The sequence below is a fragment of the Symphalangus syndactylus genome, chromosome 24 (genome assembly GCF_028878055.3).
Source record: "Symphalangus syndactylus isolate Jambi chromosome 24, NHGRI_mSymSyn1-v2.1_pri, whole genome shotgun sequence".
In the NCBI taxonomy this organism is placed as follows: domain Eukaryota; kingdom Metazoa; phylum Chordata; class Mammalia; order Primates; family Hylobatidae; genus Symphalangus; species Symphalangus syndactylus.
The window spans coordinates 59,512,598-59,538,544 of NC_072446.2; the positions used below are offsets into that span (position 1 = coordinate 59,512,598).

At 40.4% G+C, this 25,947-nt stretch overlaps 1 protein-coding gene across 28 annotated transcripts in view; it reads left to right on the forward strand.

Annotated features, from left to right (window-relative positions):
• The window catches only part of KIF16B (kinesin family member 16B), a 338,999-nt gene that overhangs the window by 45,680 nt on the left and 267,372 nt on the right, over nt 1-25,947 (forward strand). For all 28 annotated transcript variants that reach the window (XM_063633957.1, XM_063633953.1, XM_055265225.2 and 25 more), the window contains exons 3-10: nt 1,221-1,334; nt 12,023-12,139; nt 14,745-14,842; nt 16,139-16,248; nt 19,864-20,006; nt 21,780-21,948; nt 22,105-22,236; nt 23,410-23,585. In XM_063633957.1, the coding sequence (XP_063490027.1) occupies nt 1,221-1,334; nt 12,023-12,139; nt 14,745-14,842; nt 16,139-16,248; nt 19,864-20,006; nt 21,780-21,948; nt 22,105-22,236; nt 23,410-23,585 (1,059 nt within the window). The remainder of the gene's footprint in view (nt 1-1,220; nt 1,335-12,022; nt 12,140-14,744; nt 14,843-16,138; nt 16,249-19,863; nt 20,007-21,779; nt 21,949-22,104; nt 22,237-23,409; nt 23,586-25,947) is intronic.

The window sequence follows — 25,947 nt, forward strand, 5'->3', positions numbered from 1 at the left end:
TAATTTGTGGCTCAAAGGATTGGGTACTTTGAGATCCAATTTCAAAGTAGTGCGAGTTGATCTCCAATGATAGAAGCTGGGAAATGCTCCCATCTTCCAACTGGGCAGCCTCTGGATCATTTCATTTCCTCCGTTGAGGCGCTGGTGTCCTTTGCCTGAGGCATTTTCCACTGGATGCCTTTCTTTCTCTGCTTAGCACAACCCTTGTGCATTCCAGCTCTATCTGGCCTGCACTGTGCTTCTTTCCCTTCCTTTGGCCTCTCACATCTTCTCGTGTTTCTACCCAGTTGTCACTTGTCCATTCCCTGCTGGTAATTACCTTGTCTTTCCTTCATGTTCCACTTTCTACGCTTACAGTGCTTTGGTAAAAGACCACTGACTCTGGATGAGTCTCCTTTCTTTGTGCATTATGGAATCTATTTTCCTCGATTACTCTGTTGCTTTTTGAGTTTTATAAACATTTTATCATCTGATGTTTGAGTAACCAGAACAGATGCCTAGACTTTTAGTGTCTTCATAAGAATCATAACAATTTTTTTTATAATATGTGAATTGTGTGGAAAACGTGGTGCTCACTGAAGTTATTCAGCATATGTCCAAGAAACAGGCTTTGGGAGCATATGAAGATGTTAAAACATGGTTTTGAGGTGCACTTTAAGCATATAGCAAGGGGGACAAGATATATGCAAACATCTGCAATAAACTCACAATATGATGTGTCCTGGAAGAGTCTAGGCTGTCAGAGGTAGGAGAAATTACTTCTCCATGGAGTGTCCAAGGGAAGTGTCATGAAAGAGGAGACATCTGACCTAGAATTTTCAATGAGACCACCAAATCATACAGCTCTAGAAGGTGCCAATCTTATCATGATCTATGTGAATACCACCCTTGTAGTTGTGCAAAGCCCAACTCTGGTGGATTTAGGTGGAGGGAACAGTAAGTAAAAGTCACTGAAGCTGGAAATACAGAGTCTGGCTGGAATGTTGGGTTCTTAGGAGTTAATAGTGATAAAAAGAAAAGGTCAGAATAGTATTCTTGGGTCATATCACAGAGAACTTGGATTGCTGCAAGGAGTTTAGTTTATATTTAAATTTTATTTATTTATTTTTTTAGAGAAGCCAGCAGGAATGAAATGGTTTCTAGTCAGGGTATAAACATGGAAATTTGGGTCAAATGGCAGTGCTCTTTACATTATCATTATCCCAATCATTTCTTTCTAGATACCAGAAGGAGGCACTGGGGACTCAGGAAGAGAACGGACCAAGACCTTCACCTATGACTTTTCTTTTTATTCTGCTGATACAAAAAGCCCAGATTACGTTTCACAAGAAATGGTATATGATATTTTCAAAATATTTATGTTGATTTATTTTCACATTGAGAAAAATATGCCTACCCTAAAATACTTTAAAATATCTTGCCAATTTCTTTCTGAATGTAATTTTTATATAAAATTAGCCTTTGCTAACTTACCTTTCTGAGTGTTATATAGTATTTATTTAAGCCTGAGAAGAATTCAGTTCTCAAAAGATTGATTTTTTTTTCACCTTTGAGCATAGTGATGATAATTTTTAATTTGTTTCAAAACTTGGATATGGTTCCTGTTTAGAAGGAGCTCTACATAGAAAGCATTTCTGGGGGGACATGTGTATGCTGTGAAGCCCAGTAAAGAAGCCACTTAACCTTGAGTCCTATTCAGTGTGGAGATTTAGGAGGAAACTTCAAACCCAAGTCATGTGTTCCCAGCTTGTGTGGATCATTACAGGTTTTAGAGTGGATTCTAGAAAGAAAGAACATTTCATTCAGAATCTTTCTAGAGTCTAGAATGATGCTGGAATTTGTCCAAGAAATCTGGCCTGCAGGCTTTTAAGGGCTAAAATGTAGATGTGAAGTGGACAGATAAGAACAGATACAAAGGTGCCCCCAGAAGCCTATCAAGACACTGATGTTGACATTTCAGGTGAGCAGAGGGACAAGTATATTTCTCTGGGTGGGGAAAAGCTGGGTATTTGAGCAGAATGGGGTTAGAAATGGGGAGCACCAGTATAGAAGGAAAAAACGCAGGCTTCATTTCTGGGCCTCTTCCTGGCTTGTTGACAGCTTCTTTAGATACATTGCTTTAGGTCTCCATATGTTAAAACGGTGGTAAGAATTCCTGTCCTGCCTGGCCTGGGTTGTAATCCATGCAATGGCATCTCGAAAAGTAGGGCATGAAAAAGTGCTTGTTTCTTTCTTTCTTTCTTTTTTTTTTTTAATTATGCTTTAATTCTGGGATACATGTGCAGAACGTGCAGGTTTGTTACATAGGTATACACGTGCCATGGCGGTTTGCTGCACCCATCAACCCGACATCTACATTAGGTATTTCTCCTAATGCTATCCCTCCCCTAGCTCCCTACCCCCTGACAGGCCTCAGTGTGTGACGTTCATCTCCCTGTGTCCATGTGTTCTCATTATTCAGCTCCCACTTATGAGTGAGAACATCTGGTGTTTGGTTTTCTGTTCCTGTGTTAGTTTGCTGAGAATGATGGTTTCCAGCTTCATCCGTGTCCCTGCGAAGGACATCAACTCATCTTTTTTTATGGCTGCACAGTATTCCATGGTGTATATGTGCCACATTTTCTTTATCCAGTCTATCATTGATGGGCATTTGGGTTGGTTCCAAGTCTTTGCTATTGTGAATAGTGCTGCAATAAACATACGTGTGCATGTGTCTTTATAGTAGAATGATTTATAATCCTTTGGGTATATACCTAGTAATGGAATTGCTGGGTCAAATGGCATTTCTGGTTCTAGATCCTTGAGGATTCGCCACACTGTCTTCCACAATGGTTGAAATAATTTACACTCCCACTAACAGTGTAAAAGTGTTCCTATTTCTCCACATCCTCTCCAGCATCTGTTGTTTCCTGACTTTTTAATGATCGCCATTCTAACTGGCGTGAGATGGTATCTTGTTGTGGTTTTGATTTGCATTTCTCTAATGACCAGTGATGATGAGCTTTTTTTTCATATGTTTGTTAGCTGCATAGATGTCTTCTTTTGAGAAGTGTCTGTTCATATCCTTTGCCCACTTTTTGATGGGGTTGTTTTTTTCTTGTAAATTTGTTTAAGTTCCTTGTAGATTCTGGATATTAGCCCTTTGTCAGATGGATAGATTGTAAAAATTTTCTCCTATTCTGTAAGTTGCCTGTTCAACTGATGATAGTTTATATTGCTGGGCCGAAGCTCTTTAGTTTAATTAGATCCTATTTGTCACCTTTTGCTTTTGTTGTCATTGCTTTTGATGTTTTAGTCATGAAATCTTTGCCCATGCCTATGTCCTGAATGGCATTGCCTAGGTTTTCTTCTATGGTTTTTATGGTCCTAGGTCTTAGGTTTAAGTCTTTAATCCATCTTGAATTAATTTTTGTATAAGGTGTAAGGAAGGGGTCCAGTTTCAGTTTTCTGCATATGGCTAGCCAGTTTTCCCAACACCATTTATTAAATAGGGAATCCTTTCCCCATTGCTTGTTTTTGTCAGGTTGTCAAAGATCAGATGCGTGGTGTTATTTCTTCGGCCTCTGTTCTGTTCCATTTGTCTATATATCTGTTTTGATACCAGTACCATGTTGTTTTGGTTACTGTAGCCTTGTAGTATAGTTTGAAGTCAGGTAGCGTGATGCCTCCCGCTTTGTTCTTTTTGCTTAGGATTGTCTTGGCTATACAGTCTGTTTTTTGGTTCCATATGAAATTTAAAGTAGTTTTTTTCTAATTCTGTGAAGAAAGTCAGTGGTAGCTTGACGGGGACAGCATTGAATCTATAAATTACTTTGGGCAGTATGGCCATTTTCACGATATTGATTCTTCTATCCATGAGCATGGAATGTTTTTCCATTTGTTTGTGTCCTCTCTTATTTCTTTGAGCAGTGGTTTGTACTTCTCCTTGAAGAGGTCCTTCACATCCCTTGTAAGTTGTATTCCTAGGTATTTTATTCTCTTTGTAGCAATTGTGAACGGGAGTTCACTCATGATTTGGCTCTCTGTTTGTGTGTTATTGGTGTATAGGAATGCTTGAGATTCTTGCACATTGATTTTGTATCCTGAGAGTTTGCTGAAGTTGCTTGGCCTGAGATGATGGGGTTTTCTAAATATACAATCATGTCATGTGAAACAGAGACAATTTGACTTTCTCTCTTCCTATTTGAATACCCATTGTTTCTTTGTCTTGCCTTGATTGCCCTGGCCAGAATTTCCAACACTATGTTGAATAGGAGTTGTGAGAGAGGGCATCCTTGTCTTGTGCCAGTTTTCAAAGGGAATGCTTCCGACTTGCCCATTCAGTATGATATTGGCTGTGGGTTTGTCATAAATAGCTGTTATTATTTTGAGATACCTTCCATCAATACCTAGTTTATTGAGAGTTTTTAGCATGAAGGGGTGTTGAGTTTTTTTGAAGGCCTTTTCTGCATCTATTGAGATAATCATGTGGTTTTTGTCATTCGTTCTGTTTATGTGATGGATTGTTCAGTTTCCATGTAGTTGTGTGGTTTTGAGTGAATTTCTCAATCCTGACTTCTAATTTGATTGCAGTGTGGTCTGAGAGACTGTTAGGATATCCATTCTTTTGCATTTGCTGAGGAGTGTTTTACTTCCAATTATGTGGTCAATTTTAGAATAAGTGTGATGTGGTGCAGAGAAGAATGTATGTTCTGTTATTTGGGGTGGAGAGTTCTGTAGATGTCTATTAGGTCATTTGGTCCAGAGCTGAGTTCAAGTCCTGAATATCCTTGTTAATTTTCTGTCACATTGATCTGTCTAATATTGACAGTGGGGTGTTAAAGTCTCCCACTATTATTGTGTGGGAGTCTAAGTCTTCTTGTAGGTCTCTGAGAACTTGCTTTATGAATCTGGGTGCTCCTGTATTGGGTGCATATATATTTAGGATAGTTAGCTCTTCTTGTTGCATTAATCCCTTTAACCATTATGTAATGCCCTTCCTTGTAATTTTTGATCTTTGTTGGCTTAAAGTCTGTTTTATCAAAGACTAGGATTGCAACCCCTGCTATTTTTTGCTTTCTATTTGCTTGGTGAATATTCTTCTGTCCCTTTATTTTGAGCCTGTGTGTGTCTTTGCATGTGAGATGGGTCTCCTGAATACAGCACACCAATGGATCTTGACTCTTTATCTAATTTGCCAGTCTGTGTCTTTTAATTGGGGCATTTAGCCCGTTTATACTTAAGGTTAATATTGTTATGTCTGTATTCGATCCTGTCATTATGATGCTAAGCTTGTTATTTTGCCCGTTAGTTGATGCAGTTTCTTCATGGTGTTGATGGTCTTTACAATTTGGTATGTTTTTGCAGTGGCCAGTACTGGTTTTTCCTTTCCATATTTTGTGCTTCCTTCAGGAGCTCTTGTAAGGCAGGCCTGGTGGTGGCAAAATCTCTCAGCATTTGCTTGTCTGTAAAGGATTTTATTTCTTCTTTGCTTATGAAGCTTAGTTTGGTTGGATATGAAATTCTGGGTTGAAAATCTTTTCTTTAAGAATGTTGAATATTGGCCCCCACTCTCTTCTGGCATGTAGGGTTTCTGCCGAGAGATTCACTGTTAGTGTGATGGGCTTCCCTTTGTGGGTAACCTGACATTTCTCTCTGGCTGCCCTTAACATTTTTTCCTTCATTTCCACCTTGGTGAATCTGATGATTATGTGTCTTGGGTTTTGCTCTACTTGAGGAGTATCTTTGTGGTGTTCTCTGTATTTCCTGAATTTGAATGTTGGCCTGTCTTGCTAGGTTGTGGAAGTTCTCCTGGATAGTAGCCTGAAGAGTGTTTTCCAACTTGGTTCCATTCTCCCCGTCACTTTGAGGTACACCAATCAAACGTAGGTTTGGTCTTTTCACATAGTCCCATATTTCTTGGAGGCTTTGTTCATTCCTTTTCATTCTTTTTTCTCTAATCTTGTCTTCATGCTTTATTTCATTAAGTTGTTCTTCAATCTCTGATATCCTTTCTTCTGCTTGGTCTATTTGGCTATTAATACCTGTGTATGCTTCACGAAGTTCTTGTGCTGTGTCTTTCTGCTCGATCAGGTCATTTATGTTGTTCTCAAAACTGGTTATTCTAGTTAGCAATTCGTCTAACCCTTTTTCAAGGTTCTTAGCTTCCTTGCATTGGGTTAGAACATGCTCCTTTAGCACAAGGAGTTTGTTATTACCCACCTTGTGAAGCCTACTTCTGTCAATTCATCAAACTCATTCTCTGTCCAGTTTTGTTCCCTTGCTGGCGCGGAGTTGTAATTCTTTGGAGGAGAAGAGGCGTTCTGGTTTTTGGAATTTTCAGCCTTTATGCACTGGTTTTTCCTCATCTTCGTGGATTTATCTACTTTTGGTCTTTGATGTTGGTGACCTTTATGTGGATGTCATTTTTGTTGATGTTGATGCTATTTCTTTCTGTTTGTTTGTTTTCCTTCTAACAGTCAGGCCCCTCTGCTGTAGGTCTGCTGGAGTTTCCTGGAGGTCCACTCCAGACCCTGTTTGCCTGGGTATCACCAGCGGAGGCTGCAGAACAGCAAAGGTTGCTGTCTGTTTCTTCCTCTGGAAGCTTTGTCACAGAGGGGCACCCACCAGATGCCACCCGGAGCTCTCCTGTATGAGGTGTCTGTCGACCCCTGCTGGGAGGTGTCTCTCAATCAGGAGGCACCGGGGTCAGGGACTCACTTGAGGAGGCAGTCGGTCCCTTAGCAGAGCGTGTGTGCTGTGCTGGGAGATCTGCTGCTCTCTTCAGACCTGGGAGGCAGGAATGTTTAAGTCTGCTGAAGCTGTGCCCACAGCCACCCCTTCTCCCAGGTGCTCTGTCCCAGGAAAATGGGAGTTTTATCGATAAGCCCCTGACTGGGGCTGCTGCCTTTCTTTCAGAGATGCTAGGCCCAGAGAGGAGGAATCCAGAGAGGCAGTCTGGCTACAGTGGCTTTGCCAAACTGTGGTGGGCTCCACTCAGCTTGAACTTCCTGGCGGCTTTGTTTACACTGTGAGGGTAAAACCACCCACTCGAGTCTCAGTAATGGCGGATGCCCCTCCCCCCACTAAGCTCAAGCATCCCAGGTCCACTTCAGACTGCTGTGCTGGCAGCGAGAATTTCAAGCTTGTGGATCTTAGCTTTCTGTGTTCTGTGGGGGTGGGATCTGCTGAGCTAGACCACTTGGCTCCCTGGCTTCAGCTTCCTTTCCAGGGGAATGAGCGGTTCTGTCTCATTGGTGTTCCAGGTGCCACCAGGGTATGAAAAAAATAAAACTCCTGCAGCTAGCTTGGTGTCTGCCTAAACAGCCACCCAGTTTTGTGCTTGAAACCCAGGACCCTGGTGGTGTAGGCACCCGAAGGAACCTCCTGGTCTGCGAGTTACGAAGACTGTGGGAAAAGCATAATATTTGGGCCTGAATGCACCGTCCCTCACAGCACAGTCCCTCATGGCTTCCCTTGGCTAGAGGAGGGAGTTCCCTGACCCCTTGCACTTCCCGGGTGAGGCGACGCTCAACCCTGCATCTGCTCACCCTCTGTGGGCTACACCCGCTGTCTAACCAGTCCCAGTGAAATGAGCCGGCTAGGTGGTACTTCAACTGAAAATCCAGAAATCACCCGCCTTCTGCATTGATCTTGCTGGGAGCTACAGACCAGAGCTGTTCCTATTTGGTCATCTTGCCAGCCACCAAAAGTACTTGTTTCTTGCAGCTTGAAATGTGTCCATGCACCAGAATCATCAGTACCGCCTGGGAACTTGTTAGAAATGTGAAATCTCAGGACCTATTCCAAGACCTACTGAATTAGATCTGAATTTTTTTTTTTTTTTTTTTTTGTTTACATTTCTTTTTTTTTTTTTTTTTTTCATTTCAGTTCCTTTATTTTTATTTATTTTTTATTTTTTTATTTTTTTTTATTATACTTTAGGGTTTTAGGGTACATGTGCACAATGTGCAGGTTTGTTACATATGTATCCATGTGCCATGTTGATTTCCTGCACCCATTAACTCGTCATTTAGCATTAGGTGTATCTCCTAATGCTGTCCCTCCTCCCTCCCCCCACCCCACAACAGTCCCCGGAGCGTGATGTTCCCCTTCAGCAAGATCCCCAGTTCTCTGTGTGCACCTTAACATTTGAGAAATGTAGTCCATTTGTAAACGGTTTGTGGAGGAAGCTGGCTTTCTGAGACAATGTAAATGTTAAAGTTGGAGGACTGGAGCGACTGTATCCAGAAGATACTGAATCAAACATCTGGGAAAAATAGGAGCTGAGTGCAGTGTCGCTCACTTGTAGTCCCAGCTACTTGGGGAGCTGAGGTGGGAGGATTGCTTGAGGCCAGGACAAGTCCAGCCTGGGCAACATAGCGAGTCCCTGTCTCTTAAAAAATTAGGGAAAGATAGGAAGGAATGGCAGTGATGGGAATGGCAGCCTCACAGAGAGAGGTGGTGCCTGGTCTGAAAGAAGGCCTGGGAGAGGAAAGATAAACTGATGTTGGTTGAACTTCCATTGTTGTCAGAAACTCTGCTTGGAGTTCATATGTGCTATCTTGTTTAATCCTCACAGGAATCAAATGTGTTAAATTTTAACTCTATTTTTCTTTGTTGAAGAGATTCAGTAAGTTTAAGGAACTTGCTCAGGTTTGTAGACCTAATTGACTTTTAATAGCAGAATTGGACCATGGAGCTGTACGGGTGCTGGAGATGCCACTGGAAGGTCTTAAGGATGTGGATGAGAAGGAGTGGTGTGTTCAAGATGACAGATGGATCAGGCACAGGAAGTGGCTGGCAGGTTGCATCCCTGCTATAAATAGGGGAAGATGCCAGTGTAGCATGGTGTGTGTGTGTGTGTTCTATTTGAATGTAAAGCCATATTGAGAAAATATATCACGTCTACTACTATAGTTCAAGTTTCCCTTAACCTTGAACAAATACCAAGTAAGATGACCATTAATATTTTTTCTCCCAAGTTAATTTTAGAATTAGAAAAAAACTCAATAAGCAACTTAAATCTACAGTCATGTAAATTAAAGACCATTAAACAAGGTCTGATTTTCTTAATGGTTCTTAAAAACTCCAGAGGGAGGCTTTGATCTCACACAACCTGTTCCTTAATTCAACCCAGGAGAAACTTGAAACCTAACATCTCCCAGTTGACATGCCCGATGAGCGAGTTTTTGTTTTAACAGTGCCCTCTTGTGGGCAGTTCCCCTCAAGTGAGGCCCCAGTGATGCCTTGGATTACCCAGGAAATCAGCTTTCAAGTCTGTGTTCTGACAGGCAGCAAGGTGGATTTCAGGTAACCAGGCCAGCCAGATTCTGATGCCAGCGGGGAAGAGCAGTTGTCAGTCTCATAAAGCAGGCCCCCCTTCCCACCTTGGTTGTGGGGACGGTGCTTGGTGCATCCTCTGTGGGAGCTGTGATGGGGGTATCTCGATTTCCTTGCCAAGACCTCTGGAGAGATGCAGGCAGTGCCGGCTGCTTTTCCAGGTCATACCGCCAAGTTTGGGTGGGTTATTTGAGACTCACTGAGAGTGAGTCTGAGTCTGAGCCAGCCCAGGGTCTCTGCTCCTCCAGACCTGGATTTTCTAGACCCGTTTGCAGTCATGTCTCCTGACCCCAAACCCCCCTGAGCCCCTGAATCGGAAAACTGCCTGGGTTAACTTTCTGGGCAATGAAGTATTAGCAAAGTGGTAGGCATAGATTTTAACCTTAGGGAATAATTTTATTCTGAAAACCTTTGGGTTGGTTTAAATGTGATATTTTCCATGACTTTGGTTTAGCCCCAGGCCAAACTGTGAGAAACAATCCTTCTTTATTCTTTGAGAAGTTTTTAGAAGACTTTTTTCCTTACTAGTGAATTCATAAAAAATGATATTTGCCTTTTGTGTTTTGTTTAACCTGAGAGAATTGGGGAAATACTTAGTTTTTACTCATATTCCATATACAGTGGTGAAAATGAGCCTCCAATTGGTGGTCTGGAGTCCTGAGTGCCCCTGGGGTTCCTGACTTTTGCTTCTTAAGAGAAGTTCAGGGAGGGGCCCTTCCAGGTAGGATTGGGGCCTGGTTGTTGCTTTAGAGAGTGTGGGAAGAGGACACATCACAGCGATAACTAAACCCTAGATGCAGTCCCAGCTCTGGTACTCCCTAATGTGTGCCCAGTTACCTGACCTCTCCCCCTTCAGCTTCCTCATCTGAAAGATGGGTCTTGTAACACTACTCACCCTGTAGCGTTTTGATGAGAACTATACACGAACACACGAAAGGGCTTAGAAAGACCAGGGTAAGTGTGAGCTGCCATTATGGTTGAGACTTGAGTAAGTCATCAGAATTTGAGAGCAAGATCGAAAACTATCAGCTCTTAAAGCTAAAATGGTTAAGAATTAGAATGAGTGAGACTGGCAATTTGTGGAAATGACTCAATTGAAATGACAGTTTGTTGAAATCTTTTACTGATGAGGTTGAGGAAACAAAGTCTGTAGAAGTCAGTGGGAAGATGGATTTGAAGACAGCTGAGTTCCACTTGGCTGTATTTTCATCTTGTCCTTGGATGACAGGCTGTGTTATCAGCAGGGATGGTTGAGGTGGAGCTGAGATGGAGATGGCCAGGTTTACCGGCCCTGTCTAGGGTGTGGGTGTTGTGGCCAGAGGGGAGTTGTCTCCATATGTGTGCATTGATGTGGGCCATGTGCACATCCTAATGGGAATCTGGCTTCCATTCAGGGTCCCTGTACTGCCTGTGCTGACTGGCAGATGTGAGTGCTCTAGGTCACTCCTCAAATGTTGCCACGCTTTGAAAACACATAAGGAGTTTAGAAGAATATGGATTCCTAGGTTCACACCCCCTTAGATTCATATTTAATTGGGCTGGGTTACTGGCCTGGCCATTGGACTTTTCAAAGCCTCCCAAGTGATTGTAATGTGCTGCAAAGTTTGAGACCTGCTGCTCTTGGTTTGGCAGTAGCTGGAGATGACTATTTGGTTGATCCATCTGGGTCCCATGAGTTGGCTGATGTGGTGTCACTCGTAGACTGAATGCTCCTGTAGGGATGCTGAGGCCCCACCTTGGACGGTGGTGACACCACAGAGGAGTCCTTCATCTGGAGCTGACGGAGCTTCCTTGTTTGGCATCTCTTCAGCTGCTGTTGTGCCTACCTTTTGAAGCAGGGAGATGCTTTATGTGCCCTTAGTGTGCTGCACTGAGAGGACAGGAGACTACATGAAAGCTTTGATTGTCTCTTTCCAGCTGGCTATAACTAAGAAGACTTTGAACCTTGATTTCCTTCATTTACCATCAGTTGTCTGGGTGAAGCATTTGTACTTCACCTCCTTTCACTACCCGAATTGTAATTATATGGAACATCAGGCGTGGATTCAGGCCATTGAAGGTGTGACCCCCGCCCCAGCCCCACACAGCTTGTCTCCCTGCCCTCTCCATCCTGGGCAAATGCCCAAATAGGAAAAAGCATCTGGACACTGACATGGGGGAGCCCAGCACCCCATCCTCATCTGCACCCACCTGTCACTCAGCTGCATGAGCACCTGCAGAGGGTGATTTTGATGACTAGCTGGACCCTTAAAATGATGGCATTGATTTGGCTTGGCTTGGGCAGTAATTTCTGTCTGTGACCTTCAGGTTTTGAATATTTTGTTTTTGGAAACTCTGATAGAATGAATAGCTTTATATATTTATATAATTCTGAATGGCTAATCATCATGCTTTAAAATAGTCTTTGCTTCTAAACATGATTGTCACTTTGCCTTGTTTACATTTTTATACTTCAGGATATTTTTTGGTAAACTTAAGTAGGAAAGAGGATGGGGCTGCTTTTTGTTTGCTTAAAAAGTTTATTTTTGATTAAAAACTGTGGTATATACATATGTTGTTGTGAATGGTTCTGCAGTGATTTATTTATATGGTCTAATCCTTAAGAGCTGAAAGTATCATTCAAGAACATTGTCAACACTGAAGGGGCTTTTATTAAAATCTATGATAATTGTATCTTTTGTGTGTTCTTTTTGGCTTTCAGGTTTTCAAAACCCTTGGCACAGATGTCGTGAAGTCTGCATTTGAAGGTTATAATGCTTGTGTCTTTGCATATGGGCAAACTGGATCTGGAAAGTCATACACTATGATGGGAAATTCTGTACGTTGTTTATACTCTGTGGGAAGGAAATTTCTCATTATCTTTCTCTGGACTGGTAGAATGATCTCTTTTATCTATTTGGTCTGTACTAACTTTTCATGTTCTGATTATTCTTTAGTAATAAGATAAAACTCAGTAATAAGTTGGACTAAATTTCCTTTGAGAGATTTTAAATTAGAAATAGTTTCAAGTATATAAGCATGAATAATGGATGCAAGTCCCTGCTCATTTTCTGTTTTTAAAGGCCTTATAGTCTTATCAAAAAAGTGTGTTGGGCCCATAAGTAATTTATTCTTCTTTTCTGCCAGCATAACAGTTTGAATAAAATTACTGAAGTCTGTTCTTTTTAAAATTATTCAAAACATTTTTCCCCAAGAAAAATGTAAAAGAAATTCTAACTCTTAGATAGAAAGGTACCACATATATCCTGAAAATACATTAAAAAGTTAGAATTATATAGTTTATATAATTTACATATTTATAAACACACCGTATGCAGTTTTATAAGCTATGTAAGTTAACTAATATTAATGTTATACTTTCCCCAAAATACAGAGGAGTAAAAACTAGGAATTATTGCAAGACCTTTCTTGTTCTGTGTTTTCTCCAGATTTAGATCATTCTTCTGTTTTCTTTTCCTTTTTTTTTTGAGATGGAGTCTCACTCTGTCGCCCAGGCTAGAGTGCAGTGGTGTGATCTCGGCTCACTGCAAGCTCTGTCTCCTGGTTTCAAGTGATTCTCCTGCCTCAGCCTCCCAAGTAGATTACAGGTATGCACCACCATGCCCTGCTAATTTTTGCATTTTTAGTAGAGACGGGGTTTCACCATGTTGGCCAGGCTGGTCTCGAACTCCTGACCTTAGATGATCTGCCCACCTTGGCCTCCCAAAGTGCTGGGATTACAGGCGTGAGCCACTGTGCCTGGCCTGTTTTTTTTTTTTTTTTCTTATTTCTTAGTGAAAGCTCTGTTCATTGCCTGCCAAACCTGTGGCATTGTTGAGATGTAGAGACACTAGTGGAAGATGATTGAGGGCTTCCTGCTGGCACACATGTGGTGTCTGTAATGCTGAAGGTTTGGAGGTTCATGGAAGTCGTGTGTTAGAAAACAGATCTTTCCAGAATAAATTATTTCAGGACATGTAACCTCACTGCTTACATCCAGGCTCTTCCTTTACACAAGAAGTCAGTAAGTGCTGTTCAGCAAGTCTTCAATCCAAAAAGGGAAGAACAAATGAGAGGAACAAACAGCTAATTTCGAGAGTTTCACATTTCTTTTTATCATTACTTCTCACTTCCTCCTTTCCTACTGTGCCTTTGGAAAAAAAAAATAAACTTCTAAAAGTGAAATTTGCATGTTGATTCCCTAGTAACTATTTTTTGTAAGTCAAACATTTATAAAGCACTCACAAATTACAAGTGTTTTTCTCTGATCTTATAGTTGAGTGCTGCTTGGGTATCCTTTCTTCATTTTAAAGTAAGAACCAAAAATACGATGTAAGACTCATTTTGCCTTGTTAAGAATTAGTACTGATTTAATGGTACAAAGAAAAAACAATCTCTGAACACAGTCATGCTTTCTTTTATTTTTTTGGGTGTGGGGTTGAGTGAAAGTAGGGAGGGAACGTGTGAATAAAGCATTGATGCTCTGCCTTGGTTTCCTAGCAAGATCATTTTGCCTGATTTTTACTATATTCTGAGGTTCATCAGCTTTTTAAGGTTGACTGAAACATGTTATTGAATGTTACACCCACATTGTGTAAATAATATGGTGTATTAAAATTTTCCATCGAGGAAAGCCAGGGTAGGGGTTACTCTATCAAAGGAGGGACTTAGCATGTGGTGTTTTTTTTTTTTTTTTTTTTTTTTGGAAACATAGTTTTGCTCTTGTTGCCTAGGCTGGAATGCAATGGCTCAATCTCGGCTCACTGCAACCTCTGCCTCCCAGGTTCAAGCGATTCTCCTGCCTCAGCCTACCCAGTAGCTGGGATTACAGGCATGTGCCACCACACCCGGCTAATTTTTTGTGTTTTTAGTAGAGACAAGGTTTCACCATGTTGGCCAGGCTAGTCTCAAACTCCTGACCTCAGGTGATCCACCCACCCCGGCCTCCCAAAGTGCTGGCATTACAGGCGTGAACCACCGTACCTGGCCAGCATGGATTTTAATGTGGTCTTGTTACCTAAGTTTTTAAGACAATTATTAACTACCGTGGGGATTACTAAGTTTTTCTTGGTGTTTTTTTGCCTGGCGTGTATTTCACCTACTTTGGTCATTCGAGCTTATATTTTTAACATTTATTGTACAGTTACAGACTGTCTTATTTAAATGTTAGAAATTAAGTTTCCTTGTTTGTAAGCCATGATTTAACTGACTAACAACTGATAACCATGTATTATCAGAGTCCCAGCCTGTATAAATCAGAATCAATCATCTCATTTCAGAGAGTAGAAAGCAGCCCTGGAGGGGGTATATGGCGTGGGCTGTGGTAGGCCAGGGGTTGGCATATGGGCCGCTTGAGTCTAAGTTCACGCCAGCAAATTGCAAATTCAGTCATCAGTTACTTTTATTTTGAGTGACAGCTGTGGAATTGGTCCTTCCCATTGCAGGGAGATTCTGGCTTAATACCTCGGATCTGTGAAGGGCTCTTCAGTCGGATAAATGAAACCACCAGATGGGATGAAGCTTCTTTTCGAACTGAAGTCAGGTAGGGCTTATGGCCTGTGTAAACCGAGTGTGAGCTTGATTAGAGTCAATACTGGTTGGCTTGCATTTAGGTGCTGGAAGTGGATAAGGTCTTTAGATTCCTAAAGAAAAAGTCTTCCCTTTTCCCCTCCTGTGATTATGGTTTGGGGATAAAGCTTAAAACACGTAAGTTTTTAGTGATTTTCTTGGGTACAGTTTGGATAAGGATTTGGGAGCTGGTAGAAATAACAGCTTGGTCAGAAACTAATTGGGATGTTCATCTCAAATGGTGTGAGCTTCTGACTCACTTGCCTCATTCTTTTAGCTTAGTAAGGTTTGTATTATTCTTTGTGTTGGTTGGATCACTATAAATCTAATCTACAAGTAAATCTGAGTGGTTGAGGTGCTTTTTCCTCCTTGAAATTAAACCTGTGAGGGGAGCCAGTCTCTTCAGTAGTTTCAAGGGCAGACATGGCAATATAAGATTTTTACACCTACTTGACTGCTGTGTGGTCTTGGACAAGTTATTTGAATCACACTAAACCTCCCTTGCCTAACCTATAAAATGAGGATAGTAGTGGTACCTATCTCTGGGTATTTTAGGGATTCAATGAAATAATTCATGTCTAGTACTTAGCATGGTACAGTAAGTCCTCATTTAATGTCCCTTCCTTTTTTTTTTTTTTTTTTTTTTTGAGATGGAGTCTTACTCTGTCACCCAGGCTGGGATGCAGTGGCATGCTCTTGGCTCATTGCAACCTCCACCTCCCGGGTTCAAGCGATTCTCCTGCCTCAGCCTCCCAAGTAGGTGGGATTACAGGCGTCCGCTACCACACCCAACTAATTTTTGTATTTTTAGTAGATATGGGATTTCACCATGTTGGTCAGGCTGGTCTTGAACTCCTGACCTCAAGTGATCCATCTGCCTCAGCCTCCGAAAGTGTTAGTATTACAGACGTGAGCCACCACCCCTGGCCTAATGTGGCTTCTTGATACATTCTTGGAAATCGTGACTTTAAGTGAAACAACATATAATGAAACCAGTTCTTTTTCTCATCAACATTATAGCAACATGATGTTGAAAGAAGCATTGTTATTTGAGGACCCACTGTATGTCCTTTCCCTTAAAGTTGCACTTTCCAAGAACCTGTCAATGACCTTAAGTGAGGACTCATTGTACCTGATACACAGTCACCACTCGTAAATGGTTACTGCTGCTGTGGCCATTTATTTTAGCAGGTTGCTGCTGTTATGTGTCGTTACTGATATTAATGTCTGAAATCATTTTTCTGAATTCAATTTTATTTAAAATTTTTAGCTACTTAGAAATTTATAACGAACGTGTGAGAGATCTACTTCGGCGGAAGTCATCTAAAACCTTCAATTTGAGAGTCCGTGAGCATCCCAAAGAAGGCCCTTATGTTGAGGGTAAGAGTAGATATTTCACAGCCACATTCTTTTTGTGATCTATGTAAAAATAACACTTTCAATGAAAAAATATAGCATCTTGGTGAGCTTTTAAAAATTTATTTAATTTTGGAATTTTATTGTAGTAAGAATGACATGAGCTGGCACTACATGATGCTCAGCTAGTGAATTTATACTTCACTGGCCATTCGCTGATTTTATGAGGCTAACCAATAGATTTCCTCTGTCTTTAAGAAATCTCTGGAATTTTCTTTTCCAAATGTAAGGCAAGGGAAGCAAACCTGCAGTCTGTCTCTCTAAATGGCATTGCATTTTTGCAGTGTATCTTTACTGACCCTAATGGTGATATATGACAATAAAGATATTCTGAACCTCTTGCGTCTTAGGAAGTGCGTTTGGAGGATTTCCTGTGTGGGTTTCAGCATCTGTGTTGGGATACGCTCGTTGTGGCACAGTCAGTTGTGAGGAATGCCACAAGCAATGATGAGTACAGGATTGGCCTTTGCTAATTATTTAAGAATCGGCTGGATTTAAAACTGTCCTCGTAATGAAGCTGATCTTACCTCCTCTGTATAAAGCAACTTAGAATGGCTGGCCTGCAGCAATCGCACATAGAGACGTGCTTTCATGTTCTTCATTTGTGTCTTTGTGGATGCAGGACAGAACTGGTCACAGGTTTCAAGTTCTTCCTGGTTTTGGTTGTCTTCTTTTACTGGGAGATACCAGATATAACAGCAGGACCCCATCTGTATTCTTTTTTTTATCTTTTGGGATGGAGTCTTGCTCTGTTGCCCAGGCTAGAGTGCAGTGGTGTGATCTCAGCTCACGGCAACCTCTGCCTCCTGGGTTCAAGCAATTCTCTGCTTCAGCCTCCCGAGTAGCGGGGATTACAGGCACCTGTCACCACACCTGGCTAATTTTTGTATTTTTAGTAGAGACAGGGTTTCACCATCTTGGCCAGGCTGGTCTTGAACTTCTGACCTCATGATCCACCCGCCTCAGCCTCCCAAAGTGCTGGGATTACAGGTGTGAGCCACCACGCCCAGCCCATCTGTATTTTAATAAATTTCCACTTAAGCTGTTGCCTTGTATGCCCAAAGCAAAGCAGGGTGTGCCAGTATGTAGTTGTTCTGTGGTGTGTGGTATAGCTATTACTGTTAAGAGTTTTTAGCCTAACTCATGCCTTCATGTTTTCTGACAAGTGTCTTATCACATGTTAAAACATATAAAACTGGTGTATGAAGAGATACAAGAGCAAAACAGAGCAAACATCCAGAATCTGACCTAGATACTTAGGGGAATTTAGTTTATAATCAATGTGCTATTCAAACCTTAGGGAAATTATTAGAGGGATTATTAAGCTGTCTAGGAGGAAAGAAAAGTAAATTGGCACCACACAACTCAGTTTTTTTTTTTTTTTTTTTTTTTTTCCTGAGACAGAGTCTCGCCCTGTGCCCCAGGCTGGAGTGCAGTGGCGTGATCTCGGCTTACTGCAAGCTCCACCTCCCAGGTTCACGCCATTCTCCTGCCTCAGCCTCCCGGGTAGCTGGGACTACAGGTGCCTGCCACCACGCCCAGCTAATTTTTTGTATTTTTAGTAGAGATGGGGTTTCACCGTGGCCTTGATTTCCTGACCTCGTGATCCACCTGCCTCGGCTTCCCAAAGTGCTAGGATTACAGGCGTGAGCCACCGTGCCTGGCCACAACTCAGTTTTACACCAGGATAAATGGTAACTAGATTGAAGATTTAAGTGCAAAAATATTAAATAATAAAATGACTATAAAAATCCGTGGGCTAAGTTTTTCCCCAGAAACCTGGAGGAAAGAAGGCTTTTAAAAACCTGATTTAAAACTCAGAAACCATAAAATAAACAATGTTAAATTTGAAATGGTTAAACAAAGAATAGCAAAATAAAACATCATGCTTGACAGAAACACTGTAAGCAAAGTAAAAAGCTTAATTACAAAATAGGAAAGATATTTTGAATTCAAGTTTTAGACAAAGGACTAATTTTCCTACTGTATAAAGAGCTCCTATAAATCAGTAAGGACAGATTGAACAACCAATAGAAAAATGAACAAAGAATATGTATGACTAGGCTGTTCATAGAAACAGAAATACAGATGATTTTTAAATGCAGGAAGGAATGCTTAGCCTCACTCATAGTAAAAGAAAAACAAAATAAAAATACTTGGAGGTAACATTTGTCACCCATCTTTGGCAGATGTAAATAATCCTGATAAGACTGTATTGTGGAGGGTTTTGGGAGACAAGCACTCTTATACCTTGCTACTGCTGGGTGTAAATTGCCCTCTATGGAGAACAATTTTGCAATAGTTAACAAAATTTCAACTGTCTAGAAATTCCACCTCTAAGAATTTATTCTGTATAAACATTCACAGGCATTTGAAAAGACTATGTGCAAGATGATTTGTAGCAGCATTACTCATAATTGGAAACAAAATATGAATAACTGCTGTAGTCTCCTTGGTTAAATTGGTCATGGTACATGCATATGATCCAATCCCCTGCAGCCTTAAAAATGAATGAGGAAACACCTTAACTGATACAGAATGTTCTTTAATGTATTATTCCATTTAAAAGCAGGGTGCAAACTAATGCTTATCATATGCTACCATTTGTATGTAAGGGGGAAAAGATCATATATAAATATGATTGCTTGTATATGTACAGGTTATTTCTAGAAGGGTATGTAACATTTGGTTCCCTGACAGAAGGGGAAGTGGGGAGCTATAGCATAGGGACGGGGGACCCTTTACACAGTGTAACTGTGTAGGCTTTGACTTTAGAACCATATGAATGTTCCAAAAAAGTTAATAAAATAATTTTTAAAAATGATTTAAAGGTTTTGGGTTTTGCATGAAGGCAGTGCTTTTACATTTTTCTTCATGTGCTATGACTAATGTGAATGAAGTTGATGATAATATAATAGCTAACCTTTTCTTAAATACCTTATGACAGAGGCCTCTAACCCCCAGGCTGCAGACTGGTACTGGTCCATGGCCTGTTAGGAAGTGGGCCGCACAGTAGGAGGTGAACGGCCAGGGAGCAAGCATTACTATCTGAGCTCTGCCTCCTGTCAGATCAGTGGTGGCATTAGATTCTCATAGGAGCACGAGCCCTATTCTGAACTGCACGTGTGAGGGATCTAGGTTGTGTGCTCCTAATGAGAATATAACTAATGCCTTATCATCTGAGCTGTGGAACAATTTCATCCCGAATCTGTTCCCCCTACCCCTATCTGCGGGAAAATGGCCTTCCATGAAACCGATCTCTGGTGCTGAAAAAGTTGGGGACCGTGGCCCTATGTGGTAGGTACACATGATCATGTGAGGTAACTGAGGCACAATGAGGTGAAGCAGTTTGTCCATAACTATGTAAGTCCATGGCTAGTAAGCAGCAGAGCTGGGATTCGACCCCAGCCACCCAGCTCCCAGGTCTGCGTTACATATCACCACCTTAGAGAGACAAGTGAGGTCTTCAGACAGGTCAGCAGATTTTGGAGTTGTGTATTATTTCATAGAGGGTAATTTTGTATTCCATTTCCTATATATTAGGGGGATTTCTTCACCCTTTGCATTTTTTTTTTTCAGATTTATCCAAACATTTAGTACAGAATTACGGTGACGTAGAAGAACTTATGGATGCGGGCAATATCAACCGGACCACCGCAGCGACTGGGATGAACGATGTCAGTAGCAGGTCTCATGCCATCTTCACCATCAAGTTCACTCAGGTAAGGACAGCTGTGGGCCCGGCTGGCTCCATCCCTGAGGTCTTTACTTGCTGATTAGCACCAGCTGAGGACTGATCGTTGTTGAACCAGGAGCAGCAGCAGGTAAAGGTGACTGACTGTCATTTTCTTGTTAATTAGAGTTGAACATGTGCTGTGCGCTGAGTTTCTCTGTGGTTACAATCACAGTAATTTGAAATATCCTGATGTGTACCCTTAAGAAATACTTAGCAGGCTTCCACCCTGTTCTAGACATAAAACAACTTGCTCTGTGCTTAATTAAGCAAAAGTTTTCATTGTTGCAAACTCTGTGGGATATAATGGATTGCAAGTCAGACCAGCTGGAAGCCAAGGTGAGTAACTCAGTGCAGTGCATTACCGCTTCATGGCACTCACCTTGCCGTGTTGATTATGATTATTAGAATGATATTAAAGGGCAGCGAATATTTATAAGTACTAATGTAAGAATTCATTATGATCAAGAGGTGGAGAGCATCTTGAACATCTGTGGAAATTATTGAGGGTAAATATTTTAACACTGAGGCCAGTAGAATAGACGAATGCAAAAATGTAGGGTCCTGTCAGGGTCTAAGTATGTGCTAGGAACTTGGGGATGTCCTCATCTGGGTTAACAGTTGGACACACCAGATACAAAGAGGCAGCATTTTATTAATGAGGGAGATCAAAGAGCAAGAAAATGAATTTTCTAAGGCCAGTCAGAACAACTTGCCTTAAATTCTCCACATCTTAATCTTCTGTTAGACCTTTCCTTTTGATTTACTCAAGTTGATTGGTTTTTCTCCTGCTTTCTGGTTAGTGCCTGATTAGCATATTACCATCTCTAATTTTGTTTTTTTTTTTTTTTTTTGAGACGTGATTTCACTCTGTTGCCCAGGCTGGAGTGCAGTGGTGTGATCATGGCTCACTGCAGTCTCAACCTTCTGGGCTCAAGTGATCTCCCACCTCAGCCTTCCGGGGAGCTGGGACTACAGTGCACAACACCACGCCCAGCTAATTTTTTTTTCTTTTTAAGTTTTTTCTAGAGATGGTGTCTCACTATGTTGCCCAGGCTGGTCTTGAACTCCTGGGCTCAAGCGATCCTCCCACCTTGGCCTCCCAAAGTGCTGGGATCACAAGCATAAGCTGCTGGGCCTGGCCACCATCTCTCATTTCTAAGAGGTTTAAATTTCTATAAAAATATGGTAATCTAGGGGGGGCATTTTGGTTCAAAATGTAACACATAGATCAGAAGTCTTTGTGAATATAAAATTTTGGTAGATTCAGAAGCAAGGAATATAGTATTTAAGATTTCACATTAAAAGAAATAATTTGTGCAACAAGATGTTTTAACATCCGATAATGGTTGAATGCTCTTTTCCGTACTTGTCTACATTGATCATATTTTGGAAAGCTTTTGTTCTTGGAAGGCTGGGATTCTAGATGAGAATAAAAGTTATTATTTGCTTACTTACATTTCTCTGCTGAGTGCCACTCAGTGCCTGGTTTTCTGTTCTGCCACAGCCTGATTCAGCAGGGCTTGGTTGAGAATGAAATGCTTCTTTAGAAAGTTTAAGAATCATATACAATAACTTCTTTTGCATTGGATTAAATTTGAGAAGTTTCTGTAATCAGTATGAAGGCCAATAAAACAACAAAATTGAAAAATATCTACCCTGAGAGATCTCAGTGAGGAGTGGAAAATAGTTAGAATTCGTATCATCAACAACATCAGGGCCCTTTGCATCTCTTCAATTTTACTTTTTTATTTTACCACAGGCTAAATTTGATTCCGAAATGCCATGTGAAACCGTCAGTAAGATCCACTTGGTTGATCTTGCGGGAAGTGAGCGTGCAGATGCCACCGGAGCCACCGGAGTTAGGCTAAAGGAAGGGGGAAATATTAACAAGTCCCTCGTGACTCTGGGGAACGTCATTTCTGCCTTAGGTATGCTTACCCCTGGCTCCTGCCTCCTCTTTTTCCTCATGTGTAATATTTGTGTTGCAAACTGAAGTAATATCTTCAAGGTTTTATGAAGCAAAAGTAGAGGAAAAAAAATTTTACTGATTATCCTTTCTCCCCTTTTTTTCTTCCTTTTTATAGCTGATTTATCTCAGGATACTGCAAACACTCTTGCAAAGAAGAAGCAAGTTTTTGTGCCTTACAGGGATTCTGTGTTGACTTGGTTGTTAAAAGATAGCCTTGGAGGAAACTCTAAAACTATCATGATTGCCAGTAAGAGTTTTAAGTTACTTTTCTGAGTGTACAATATTTTCTGTGAATTAACTGTAAATATTTAAGTTTGAAGTGTCTTATTAGGAAATAACACCTTTTACATCTTAAAAAAGTAATGGTTTTTCTATCTTGAAGAAAATCGCCTCCTATGATCCTGCTATGACCCAGTCTATAGTATCATTAACTGTTGTATCACCTTGACATATTTTGGAAGCTGTGATAACATGCAGGAAGACTTTTCAGCTTTTCTTTGCTTAAAGTACAAGGTAGAAACTTACCTCATAGGAGAAAAATCATAGGAACACAAAGTCAAAATAACCCAACTTTGTTTTTTTATTTAAGGCAGTAAATGTGGAATTTAAGAATTGGGAGGGGAAAAAAAAACCCAATGCATAAAACAAATAATGATAACAGTAATATACTTTATGTCTATATTTCAGCCAATAATTGAAAGATGCAGAATAGAGAAAAAAATGTAGAAAGGGGAGATAATTGTTTGGGAGAAGTCAGGACTTGTTTCCCTTCTGACTCTACTTTCCCTTCCCTCTTCCCCTCTTTCCTCTTCCCTTTCCCTCTCTTCATGCGCTTCCCATGCCTCATGCCATGTGCTAACTATGGAGCCACTGGATTTACCCTGGGTTGTACACCCACATGCATTTGTATAGTCACCTAAGCCTTAAAGTTGAGTGGTAGTGGTGGAGGTGGGTGAGATTAACCAAGCTTTAAGAAGAGAATGGATTGATTTGTGACCCTTTTCAAAACTTACCATATTCTGTTTTGTTTTTTTTTTTTCCAGATGGTAGACTTTGCCAGAACTTTTAAAAGTATTTGAATTCCTACTTAACGTTGAGATGACAAATAGTCTTTAAACCTTCTTCTTACATTTTCAGCAGGGAAAACTACCTAACTATAGGGGAATGTCTCATATCTCATTTTCGACTTGGTTAGGTGGTTGATTCTAGATTTGAGAAGAGCAAAATGACACTTAATTTTGTATTGTGAACACTCTTTCCGAGAAATGTTAGATAATTTTTCATATTCATTACTGTGGCAATGAATATTTAGTCTATCCAATGACCTGGGGTTAATCTGACTTTTAAATTACAAACCAACTTTGTGTTAAATGAAACATGGAGTGCTGGATAAATTATTTTTTGAATACATTCTTCACAGCCATTTCACCTGCTGATGTCAATTATGGAGAAACCCTAAGTACTCTTCGCTATGCAAATAGAGCCAAAAACATCATCAACAAGCCTACCATTAATGAGGATGCCAACGTCAAACTTATCCGTGAGCTGCGAGCTGAAATAGCCAGACTGAAAACGCTGCTTGCTCAAGGGAATCAGGTTGGGTTTTTCTGAGATTTATAGATAATTTTCTTTGAGTAATGGCATCTATTTCTAGATCTTAATGAGATGAGACAGTTTTCTCACTCATGCTATTGATTTGAGTAAATAAGTGCTAAGTAAAGCTTTGAATGAATTAGCCAGTCCCTCGTTTACATCAACCTCTTGTTGGCCTTTGCATTCATTACCGGCTCCGTGTGTAAGATTTTATCCACCAAACCTGAAATGATTAACTCTCTAATAGTTATCAATTATGAATGGAAATGTAGTATGCAATAGGATTAATGGCATAATCTCTTTAAGTGGAAAGAAATTGATATGCTTAGAATAGTATTTAAAATTTCACCTATGCATTTTATGACTTTAAAATGTGTTTTAACAGAATAAAAGACTTGTTTGAACACCTTTCTGAATGCCTGTGTCGTATCACCTATTAAGAGAGGTGGTTCTGGTGGCCCAGTGACACGTGTATTACACCTGTGATCTGGCTGAAATGCTGTCCCTGGGCCCGCACTTGATTGTTGAAATAGTCTCATTTTAGGATCTGTTGGGATTCTAGTGAAGATTCCTTGTCTTTGGGATTTTCTCAGTAAGCTTCCTGATAGTCTGCATGGTGTAGGTACAGAGTTACATTCTGTGATGAATGGTGGAAGTAAAGTTCTGGTAGACTTAGATATTGCCGTGAAGAGAGGCAATCCTTGAAAGAAAATGAAGGATAGCCTTTTTAAATGTTGAAGTTAGACTGGAGTTATCCTGCTTTCTTAACTCATGAATGTATGTCTTAAGTATATCGTGAAAAGAAATGCTTTTCTTTATGTGCAGAGTGGTCCCTCTGGAACAGTGCTTTCCATGTGGGATTATGTGGCACTTGAAGCTCTTGGCATCCCATAAATGTTTTGAAAATATTGATGGGATGAAAACCTCACTGAATTTCCTGTGTCCTGAAATGTACCTGGCAGTTCTTTCCCACAAGATGGTGGACAGCAGTTGAACAGGAATTGTTCATTGTGCTTAAAGATATCTCCACGTGCATTTTGCTCTATGATGGAAGTTGTCAGAATGAAGAGTCCAGCTCTTTGTGATGAGGCCCTTATAACATGAACCACAATAGTCATTTTTATTTATACACCTTGTTATTGGAATCTTTTTCTTTTCTTTTCTTTTTGAGATAGAGTCTCACTCTGTTGCCCAGTATGGAGTGCAGTGATGCTGTCTTGGCTCACTGCAACCTCCACCTCCAGTGCCTGCCGCCATGCCTGGCTAATTTTTTTGTATTTTTAGTAGAGACGGGGTTTCCACGACATGGACCAGTCTGGTCTGGAACTCCTGACCTCAAGTGATCTGCCCGCCTTGGCCTCCCAAAGTGCTGGGATTACAGGTGTGAGCCACCACGCCCAGCCTGGAATCTTTCTCAGTGTTTTTAAAACATTGTTTATATAAAGTAAGCCTTTAATGATGATTTGATTGGATCACTCAAATTACTATAAGTGAAGGAAAGTATTTGGAAAATTCTAGGTGCAGTCTCTTGTGCTTAACCTTTTATTAGGTTAAAAGAATGAAGGGGAAAAAATATTATCTTTTTAAAACTAAACTGAGGACATCATTGGAAGGAATCTTATATAGATCAAAAACCTTTAATTTATTAAAACTTTACATTTTCTCTCTGAAAAATGCCTTCAGAGGTATTGGTATGCCATATAGTTGCCTTATATTTTGTAGTCTTTTTTTCCTTTTCCTTTTATGACTTATTACCACTGCTGTGTTTAAGGGAGTATTTTTGTTGCTGTAATTTTGAGGGTGAGGATATAAAAGTTAAGTCTATTTCAGAACGCATTGCAGATAAAATTTTTGATATATAGTATATTACAATAAAAATGTGAATCCAATTTAAAATAATTTATCATGCTATGAAGCTGTAAATTGTTTTGAGACAATATAGGCTTATCCTAAATTAATTAAATTTATGAAGCTTAATAAAAACAGCAGATGTTCTTAAATGTCCATTAAACATCTCTATACATTTTTCTGGGAGTGTTGCTCTATTCCTAGAATATTCTATCCCAGGTACTGCTGTGGTTCATTGAGAATGTTATTCAAATCTGAGTTCCATTTCTAGGGTTATTTTTTTAAGCACAGCTAAATAAAAATCAACTTCTACTTTTAATAATTTTCTGTCTTTGCCATTGCAAAAAGTCATGTGCATCAGAGTGTTTAAAGCACCATTTTAGTAAAGCAAAAGGTTTTGACATGTATTGATTCTTCTACGATGTAGACCTAGATATGTAGATATATGTAGTAGTTTGTATATTTGAATTTTTTATTGACGTATTATCCCCCCAAATTGCAAGTTATATGTGTATAG